The sequence below is a fragment of the Phaethon lepturus genome, unplaced genomic scaffold (genome assembly GCF_000687285.1).
Source record: "Phaethon lepturus isolate BGI_N335 unplaced genomic scaffold, ASM68728v1 Scaffold12848, whole genome shotgun sequence".
Taxonomy (NCBI): domain Eukaryota; kingdom Metazoa; phylum Chordata; class Aves; order Phaethontiformes; family Phaethontidae; genus Phaethon; species Phaethon lepturus.
Genome location: NW_010559771.1, coordinates 1 through 10772, shown reverse-complemented (window position 1 = coordinate 10772; position 10772 = coordinate 1). Strand labels below are relative to the sequence as shown.

The 10772-nt window shown below is 39.1% G+C and overlaps 1 protein-coding gene across 1 annotated transcript; it reads left to right on the top strand.

Moving 5' to 3' along the window:
- Positions 1-1125: 1125 nt before the first annotated feature.
- On the top strand, positions 1126-6555 carry SEC11C (SEC11 homolog C (S. cerevisiae)). The gene is made up of 5 exons (XM_010293483.1): positions 1126-1231; positions 2117-2266; positions 4471-4590; positions 5862-5919; positions 6351-6555. Exons 1-5 carry the CDS (start codon positions 1149-1151, stop codon positions 6402-6404), a joined length of 465 nt encoding a protein of 154 aa, XP_010291785.1. The 5' UTR covers positions 1126-1148; the 3' UTR covers positions 6405-6555.
- Positions 6556-10772: the final 4217 nt, after the last annotated feature.

The following is a 10772-nucleotide window of genomic DNA, read 5'->3' as shown; positions in this document are numbered from 1 at the left end:
GGGGGGCTTCGGGTCCGAGGCTTAACTGGGAAACCGTCTTTCTACGTTCCTGTGCGTACCTGGCTTCGTTCCGGAGGTGCAGCGTGTGGAAACAAGGGGGCATTTTTGAGCTCTTGTAGTTCAGAATAGATGTCTTTATTTTATCGTTACTATGCGATTATGCAAATAGTTATTTTGGTTGGAAGTTATTTGGTTGGAAGGGAGAATATAACACTGGTGAAAAACCTGATTTCCACGTTGTGAACCCTCCCTTGTTGTTTATTTTTTTTTAATATCTATTAATAATTAAAAAAAAATCCACAAAAACTTCGGAGCAGGTTTTGAAGCTTGACCAGCGCTAAGTTAAGTGGGTCGTACACCTGAAAATCCCAGCATATGTATTCTCAAACTAGAACGATGGTCTGAAAATTTCTGGTTCCATATTTTACATTAGTGAGCCACATGATAAATGGAGATGGGCAGGGTCATTTTCCACCAGAGTATCTTCGTATGTTGCCGAGGAAAAAAAAAAGAAGTAGGATGAAGAAAGTGTATCCATTGCCACAATGGCTGGCGAAGCAACAGAATTTTGGGGCAGAAAGTTAGTCAAATTCATAAAAGATTTTCCACATAAGAAATTTCTGTCTGATAATAGCAAGAAATGGTCCTTTGTCGTCCCTCTTCTACTCCCCCAGCTCCTCTTTTTAAACAAAAATAACTGTTGAATGTCTGCTGTTACTGATCCTACAGTATTTCTTATGTGTGTTTTGAATACTTTAAGAGCTCAGGTAGGAGTCAGGGACATGCGATCAAAATAGATTTGATCATCTGCCATATAGCTTCCTGTAGTTTAGAAGTCTGTGCTAGTAAGTTCACTAGCTTCTAGCACTAAAAATGGGGAATATTGCACAGGCATAATAAGCCAAAGTTGAGGCACACAATGGGTTAAAACTTTAGGCTGCAGTATGATTGGATTGCCCATACAGCAATCTGTTCCATGTGGCTTCTGTTGGAATATGATTTTAGCGTAGAAGTCCATGTGCCTGGATTGTGATTCAGTGTCGCATATGGGTTGAATGTCTACGTTGTGCTCCGAAATACAATGCAGTAACTTTTAAAAACAATTTTCTTGTTTCATATAGCTGTATTACCAAGTCTTAAATTTTGCTATGATAGTGTCTTCTGCCCTTATGATATGGAAAGGGCTGATCGTCATTACTGGAAGTGAAAGCCCTATTGTTGTGGTGCTCAGGTAAGTCAATGTAAAGGCTTTTTTGTTAAAGTCCAAATATTGTTTTGTCCTTTGTCTCCTCTCCTTCCCCCCTGGGTAGATTTGGAGTTTGACATTTCATCTACTTAAAGAAGTACTCAAACACTTTTTTCCTTCTGTTTTTGGACACTTAGCAAAGGCTGCTTTCATAATCGCAGTCTAGTTTTCATTGAAGTTTGTAGAAGCAGTAGATACGTGGTATATAAAGTGCCAGTCCTGCAGGTCCTCGAGCGCTGATCAAATACATGAAGCTAAACACATGCTCATGGAAGATTCAGCCTTACAGAAATTGAATGTGTGTCAGGAAGGAATGTATGCAGTAGCTAACAGTTACGGGGAATCATCTGTTCATGTTGTTATTTATGGCATCTGGAATCCTACCTTAAAGGTTGTTATGAAAAGATACTATGGCAGGCTTTGAAAAAAGGCATGGATTTTCTGGTCGTTAGTAATCACTGATGTAAACATAACTCTTGCTCATGTTAATTAAATTCTTTCTATGTAGAGAAGTACTTCCTTTTGTACTGTGAATTTTTTTTTTTTTTTTGCTTTTCACTAATGGATTGGTTTTCTTAACAAGAATGGCTCATGGCTCATTTTGTTCCTTCCTCATAGCTACAATGCTGTTCCTTTTCTGTACAGCTTATTTCCTCCTTACTGAGGCAGTAAGAAAGTATTCTATAGGCTGGCTCAGCTTGGGACTTGCTGAGGTTGGGGTTGTGTTATATGTCTGTGTAGTGTCACTGAATGGGTGAAGCTACAGGTTTCAGTTAAAATCATGAGTTTGTAAGAATTAAATATTATTTGTTTTTATGGTTCTCCATTTACCATAACACTAATAATCTGTCTCTTTCTTTTCATTTGTAGTGGCAGCATGGAACCAGCTTTTCACAGGGGAGACCTGTTGTTCTTAACAAATTTCCATGATGACCCAATCAGAGCTGGTGAAATAGTTGTTTTTAAAGTTGAAGGCAGAGACATTCCAATAGTTCACAGAGTAATCAAAATACATGAAAAGTAATGCAACTTGGCATTTTTCCTTGTTTCTAAATATAGTTTCCTTCACCATGACTCTCACATTTTGATTTGGTAGTATTTTATGAAAAAGGCAAGTGAGGATACGCTGTAAGATAAAACTCATCTCTAGGATGTGATCCGCTTTTGTCCCCAATTCTGTGGTGCGCTTCTTGAGACCCTGGCGCCTGTGCCTCAGCGCAGTTGCTCAGGTTTGAACTAGGTAAACCTATGCCAAGGAGGAGTCTGGTAACACAAGCCATACAGGTTGTTTTTGCCAGCATTAGCAGTATGTGTGGGAGCAGGGTCCACTTCTGTACAGACTGTTGTAGAATTGGGGCTTTTGGTTATGAAAAATAGCTACTTCTAAAAGCAAATCTCTGAAAGCTGAGGATTCAGAATCAGAACTATAGATGAAGTCTGACGAGTGTGTGATCTTTGCTAACTGAAGTTTTCCAGAAAAGAGATTTGACTCGGAATGAAAGAAGAGATTCTTATTCTTTTTGTGTCTGTTAGTGACAATGCCAACAACAATTCATGCTGAAAAGCAACAGGTAGATTACTTGTATCTACCTTTATTGCATATCAGTTCTCAAACAGAGAGAGGCAATTCTGTTTCCAATTCTGCACAGCGAAAAGCTAACCTGGAGGTGGCAAGCATTGACATATTTGCTCCTTAGGAGGTGGTCCTGGCCGTGAACTGAAGGTGTTTATCTTTTGAGTAATATCTGTTCTTCAAGTGCATTTTTTGAAACAAATGCGTATATCCAAGAATTACCACTTTTTTTTATTACCTAATTTGTCATCATAAAAACTCTTTGTTTCTTGATATCATTACTTGCCATTAGCAACTTCTTGAGCAAAATAGTTTTGAAGACTGTAAACTTTATTTAAATGAGAGCATTGAACTGAAGTCTTGCATGCATTATCTGCACATATGCCTAATGCTTGAAAGGGAACGAAACATGGCAGGTTTTCTAGCAGCAGTGGTTAAATTATATCATGTTCAAAATGTTGTGTAAGATACTTTGTTCATTTGAAACAGCAGGGAAAGGTTAGGATTTGGGCATGTTCAGGGTTTTAAACCTCTATTCCTACAAAAAGGAGTGAGCCACCTCAATGGCTGTGAGAGATCAGGATGTCAGCTCTGGCTCCGAGGGAGCAGCCCGGCTCTGCAGGCATTCATCCCTGGCAGGGAGGAGTCCCACCTCCTGAGGCATTTCTGTCGCTTAGATTTCTCCATACAATCCCCTAAAAACCCCACATAATGTTTTCTCCACGTGATGTTATTTGAAGAATGGTTACATGTTTTTTTGTTGTTGTGGGTTTTTTTGTTTTGTTTTGTTTTGTTTTCATTTGCCACATTAACAAATATCAAATGTGAGTGAGGTTTTGCCTGGAACTCACTATATTGTTTAACAATTAATGACTGTAAAAACTGTATTGCAGTGTTAGTGACAAACTACTGAATTTGATGCAGATTTGCAGTTACTTTAGAGGATCTTTTATTTCCATCAAAAGGAGGACAAAGCTTTATTTTGACATACATATGATTACTAAGAGTTAAACAAGTGTATAGAACTTAGAAGAAAATTGCCTAAAGCATTGTAGTATTATATCACTTTCTTTCCTAAGGGAAGATGTTTAGGGTCTACCTCATCTGAAATTTGTGATTCAAATTCAATTAAATTCATTATCTAATGTGTGGTAGCTGCACAGGATCTTACTCCACCATTAAAAAAAAAAAAAAAAAGCCAAGTAAAGGGAAAAAATCCAACCAGACAAAACCTCATCACCACCCCCGAACATCTTAATAGGGTAGTATTCAGTATTTCAGAGTTAAATATCCATTCTGTTGGTAAAGCAGAGCGTTGGGGTTTTTTCCTCAGATAGGCACATACTGCTTTTGTTGAGGACGTTTGGTGCCTGCCCTGGACGGACAATATCCCTTTCATGTTCCTTGTGTAATTGCTTACATCAAATGAAAATCTATGAGTGTTTTTAAAAGCATTTCTTGTTAAAATTCATTGACTCTCAGTAAAGTCTGTAATGTTAATGGTGTTCGTTAAATAAGCAGGACAGGCAGGACTGGAAGTAAACATTGTTATCTAATCTTGTAGCACTTTTCATCTTCTTTGTGCTTTGTAGACATTAATAGAGGTTTTTAAATTAAGTGGTATTTAGTTTATCACCTTGTTGCCTTCTAGAGAAAATGGGAACATCAAATTTCTGACTAAAGGTGATAATAATGAAGTTGATGATAGAGGCTTGTACAAAGAAGGTCAGAACTGGTTAGAGAAGAAGGATGTTGTTGGAAGAGCAAGAGGGTAAGTAATGCAAAATATCTATGTTCTTTGTAACTAAAATAGAAAACTTGGAATTTAAATCAGTTCTTCTGTTGGTACAAACTAGATCTGGTATGGTATTTTTTTAATTTCTTAAATAAAATAATAATTTAAAGAACTACTTTACCTGGGAAGTTGCTTTCTGTAGTTCTCTCACTGATGTGGAGAGTGGAAATTTTTTGTTTTTTTAAATGGCACATTTAACAAATAATTCACCAGTAAATACAAAAATTAACCAACTTATCCTTGTAATTGCTAGAAATTACTAAGAAATTATTTCCACAGGAATTTTATACAAGGTTTGAGCTTTTGACTTTATCCCCTTCCCCAGCTGAGATGAAATCTCTAAGATTTTTCTCAAATAATCTGATTAAATTTTTATCTAAGAGGAGAAAAAATTGCATTTAGATACTCATTAGTGACAAGCATAAATGATTGCTTTACGCTGTTCTTGTTTGGAATGCTGCTGCTTTAGAGCCTGTGGCAAAGTATTGTCTGTTTCGTGAGCGCCCTAGAAGTGCCATGAGAAGCATGGAGTGAGTTCTGCTCTGTCCAGTAGCCTCGGATTAATGTCATGGGCCAAACCCAGTGGCAAGCAGGACTTCTTGTCGCCCTGTATACTTGTGTCTTTTCTTGCCTGATTTAAGAGCTCCACAAGTTGTCACAAATATAGGGTTAACTTGCATAGCAGTACAAAATACTTTTCTGCAAGAATATTTATTTTCTCAATTTTTTTTTTTTTAAGATTCTGTCCCTGTCTTCAAGTTAAATAAAAAGAAACAGAACAAGTGCCCCTCCAAACCTTTAATGCTGGTAGACTAGGTTAAATGCTAATTTTAAATACTTTCCTTGTTAGTTTGAAACCCTTTCCTTGTTAGATTATAGGGCTGTCATAGCTGCAGAACAACAGGAGACCCTGAAAAGCTGATTCCCCTGTGTTGTAGGATGTTAGGCTTTTGTGGGTACCCCTCATTATGATGATACGTACTTGCCATTGCTGGGATCCATGTGTATTTTTTAATGGTATGAATAATAACACAGCAAGATGAAGCACAGGAGGAGAGAGAAATCTGAGAGATCTTGCTCCCAAATTTTCATTAAGTACATATTGTCTTTAAAGCTCTTGCTGTCTAGCTGAATTTTTTTTTCCTCTGAAATCCATTATCTAAAATACTCAAGACTGAGTAACACTGAAACGTTTCTGTGTAATATTTGAGGGCTAATTTTACATTCATCTGTTATGTCAATTACAGATTTTTGCCTTATGTTGGTATGGTAACTATAATAATGAATGACTATCCAAAATTTAAGGTATGTATACAGACATTTTCCATACTTGAATTTAAAACTATAAAATAGCAAGTAAAGGTAGTAAGAATCTTGCATGTAAGAATACATGTTAATAAATCTGTTTCTGTGGTTTGGTACCTAATGTAAAAGGAGCTGTGTTTTCTTGCTTGTTTTAGCTTGTCTGTTACCTAATAGAACTAAGTATTTGTAATCATTTGCAAACGGTTAATTTATAGGAATGTCGTAAGTTAAGCATATACAGTTGTGATGCCTATTTATAATGAATATGGTCACATTAAAATATTCCTGTAATTCTGTAAGAACGCAACTCTAATTGTGTATTCATCTAGAAGGTGTGACGTTGGAGAGGGTACACTTTGAACAATTTGTAATTTCAGAGCTTCTGTGAAGAGAAATTATAATCAGTCTTTATTCTCTACTTTCTTTTGCAGTATGCTCTTCTGGCAGTAATGGGAGCATATGTACTGCTGAAAAGGGAATCCTGAAAATAAAGTCACCTTTTCCAAGAACAGAGGATAAAGTAAAATATACTGGGGGGAAAAAAACTAATATATTTCAGATGTTTTCATTTCTGTATACAGTTACAAAACTGTGCAAGCCTTTGTTTTGTCTAAATAAACTGTACAACTAATGAGTAAAGCTTTTGGCTGTTAATTATGTAATGGCATATTTACTGTCTTAAATAGATACTGCTTTCAGTTAGCCTTTTGCTTGTCTGGAAGACTGACTGTCATGTGCTAAAGCAGCTTATGGCACTCCTTGACATGCTGTGTTGTTTTTCTTAAGTGGTACTGCATCTGAACCCACTTTGTCCCTTCTGTTTGTTCTTTTTTTTCCTTGATTATTTTTAATTTCTGCCAGTGCTGCCTCTTTTCACAACCATCCAAATTGTTTTTATCGGTACTTGTAGGGACACAGCATATGGGTTGGAACAGGTAGTGAGTTGTAGGAGTTGAGTCAGACTTAGGTCTAAAGAAAGCTGTCTAGATATGGTTTGGCAAAAATAGGCAAGAAAGGGTCTTTCATTCTGACTAAGAACTGAGAAATGGAAACTTGGAGCTTTTTCCCTGAATTTGAAACTTGCTCCTTTGTGGTGTAGGGACAAAAAAAAAAAAAAAAAAAAAAAATCTAACGGCCTGATTTTTAGAGACTCTGTATGTTTCTAGAATTCAAGCTGTTAACCATTCTGCCTTTATGTTCCTAGCTCTAAAACAAACCTAAGAAAAAGATTTTTTGGGGGGCTTTATTAACACTTGTAAATTATGGAATGAATAGCACAGTAGTGTACTCATGTCTTACCCGTACTGGTAATATTACTTAACTCATATTCTGGTTTTGAGAATGTATTGTTCTCTTCTATCGTATGATACCTAGATAGTGTTAAACATAAAATGGATTTTTCATTTTAAAACTTACCTCATAACTGTCTTATATGAAATTCTGTATTTTTATCTTCTTGGCTTTAAATGTCAATGTTGCACCTTCAACAAAGCAGAACTTGTTTTCCTCGCTAGCTTTGTTTTTGTAGCTTTGATAAGGAACAGCATGATGCTTTTTTCCTATGGAGTTTTGCTGCTTCTGTAATCCCTTGCCTCTACAAAAATATGCTATTATACAATAATGGGACCTCTTCTGTTGTAACTGCTAGTGCTGAAAGGCAGACAATCTTTCCAAGTAATACTGCTTCTTTTGTGTCCTATTAAGCAGTTTTCATGACAAACTGTATTATAAAAATTACTTACTTTGTGTCAAATTGTGTAGAAATAAAATTGAGTATACTAAATGGCATGTCAGAATAGCTTAGGTGTCCTTAATGCGGTCTTCACAGAAGTGTACCATCACAGGTGAGAAAAAATAATTTAATTTTTGGAGACAGTGCATGTGTAGTAAGATAATTTTTTTTTTTCTTCCCCAGAATTGCTGAAAACAGAATTTACTCCTATCTACCTACCCCGATGCAATCACCGTCAGCTCTAACTTAGAGAGTGGGGTTTTGGACATAACCCAAATGACAAATTCGATACATTATTATGGGAGTTTGTGTTGAGGAAACATGGATTAGTAAAATGACACAAGAATAACAACTAAATATGTGGGTTCATGCTCAGGTTGTATTTCTTGGGTATGATATCCCGTGTCTTGTTTTAACTCTTCTTGATAAATCTTACCTACAGAACTGACTTGCACAATGGAGTAAAATACAGTTGCCAGTGTTGCCATATCTCCTTTTAGTGAAAAGTTGGATGACAGTGTGGGCCCAGTTTATATTCCTGGTTTTCCTGGATGCTTTGAGATATGCTAATTGCATCCACCAAAGCAACTGTGGTCAGCCACATACAATAACTTGCTCAACCATATAGGTAATCTGCTTTCTCTTTTGTTATAAACGATGCTTTTTTTCAGCTAGTGGGACCAGATGCCATAATGATAAATCTTACATAAATATGAAAAGTTCCTGCCTGCATGGGAAGGATATAAAGAAAATGGAGCTAAAATCTTCTCAGTGATGCCCAGTGACAAGGCAAGAGACAATTCCATATGACCATTAAAAAAAAAAATATTGTGCAGGTGGTAGAACACTAGAACAGGGTAAAAACACTAAAATATGGTACAGCTATTCTTATGTAGAATGAAAGACTTCCCCACCCCCCCACCCCGACTTGGGAATCTCATCATCGTTTCTAAAAAAATTCTCATTTCAGTTGATCACCAGCAAGAAGAACATGAGTTTGCTACTCATTTTTGAGTGTTTGTCTGGCTGCCTGTGAATGTGTAGAGATTACTCGCAACCAGCCGGATTGGGTTGCTCTTGATGCTGTTCTTGACTTTCAGTCCCATAATTGCCTGAGCTGCTTGAGCCAACCATTTCCATTTCTGGTGCTCTAGTTAGATAGTGCTGCTTATTAATTTCTTTAGAGCAGAAGTCAGGGAGGGAGGGAGTGCCAAAAGTTTTGCCCAAAATACAAATTTCTGGTATAAACCCTTTCGTTCTGCTAGATGACAGTACAGAGTCTTTCGATTCTCAGGCAGTGATAAATGAGCTTCGATGGTGAAGTGTGTATCAGGAGAATGTTTTCTTTCTGCTGCAAGTAAATCGCGCTGTACAATGCTTGAATGATTTAATGTCTGCTAAACTTCAGTGTTTGCAGTGGAGAGAAGGCAATTTGATATGTTTGTAACTGAATGTTACCCGATAGTCTCGCCAAGAACAAGTTTGCAGGTGACTTTGCACGTTGCAGCTGAACTTGCCCATCGGCTCCGGTGGCCAAGACCAGAGGAGCCTCCTGCTGCAGGCAGATGGTGACACACCTCTGAAGATGGTGACACACCTCTGTTTGCGTGAGCTCTCATGTTCAATGGAGACAGTGCAACCTGTGAACCCAGGGAGAAGTTAGCAGCGCTCTGCCAGCGTGCGAGTTGAGCAGGCTCAGCAAAGCACACGGGAACAAAAAACCAGGAGCAAGATAGAGGCAAAGAGGAGGAATGGTTTAGCCTTTGGGAACAGTGGCTGTTAGGTTTTCCCAACTGTAACGTGTAACTTTGCGTTTAAAATTTAAGAAGGCTGTGAAGGTACTCAAATGCCTCCGCAGGAGGGCAGCCAAGCTGGTGACAGGGCTGGAAGGCATGTCCTGGGTGGCTGAGGACGCTGGGTTTGTCTCGTCTGGAGAAAAGGAGGCTGAGGGACAACCTGCCTGCAGCTCCCTGAGGAGGAGACGTGGAGAAGGAGGTGCTGAGCTCTTCTCCCTGGGATCCAGTGATAGGACTGTTGGAAATGGCTCAGAGTTGTGTCAGGGAAGGTTCAGACTGGACGTGAGGAAGCATTTCTTTACTGAGAGGGTGGTCAAGCCCCGGAACGGGCTTCCTAGCTTCCTAGAGAGGTGGTCGATGCCCCAAGGCTGTCAGTGTTTAAGAGGCGTTTGGACAATGCCCTTAGTAACATGCTTTAACTTTTGGTCAGCCCTGAAGCGGTCAGGCAGTTGGATCATTGTAGGTCCCTTCCAGCTGCACTGTTCTTCCAGCTCTCCTCTTCCATCCCATTCATCTGTTTCTCACCTCTAAAATAATTATCAGCAAAGGCACAAGCCAGCCCCAAATTGAATTTATGTATATCGCTGCTCCTTGTGATTCAAGCAGAATTTTACATACATGTCAGAGGTAAGGGACAAACTGCTTGTGCATATGTTTCAGCAGGTTATAGATGGGGCTGACTAATAAAAATAAGTGGGTTAAGATCCTACGTATCTGATGCATCAAGGTGCTTTCCCTTGTCACAAATACAACTCCTTCAGTTGCCTGCTCTGCTCCTAGGCTGCATCTTCCCTTTGAAGTCAGGACAGAACAAGGATACAATCGGCGGATCTGCCGACTTACTAACAGAGGCAGAGTGCTCCAGTGATCCATGGAGCTGTAGGAATCAGTTCACCTCGGCTCATATGCTGCTTGGACATCAGTACTCTCTGGGAAGAATGGCTAGCTTGGCTATTGATGTGAACCACTGCACTGTGGCACCGGAGGAAAGAAAAGAGCGTTTTAAAGTAATGCCTCCAACCTAGCAAGGCAGCTGGATGATTTTTTTTTTTTCTTTTTGAGGAACATCAAGATGCTGCAGGCCCAGGCGGTATGTTTTTAACAGAGTACCTAGGGGTAGGAGAAGCTCAGACTTGGACTGAAGCTGTTTGGGATTCTTTCCGGCTAGCTGCCTTTTCACAGCTGGGCTAAAAATGGCCTCTGCGTGGCTGTACCAGCTCCGCGCGTGCAGACGGGGGCTGCGGGCATCGTGGGGACCCCCGGGCTGAGGCCATGAGTGAGGACTGGGCACCAGCGCAAACCCTCGGGCGAGGGCAGGGTCTGCT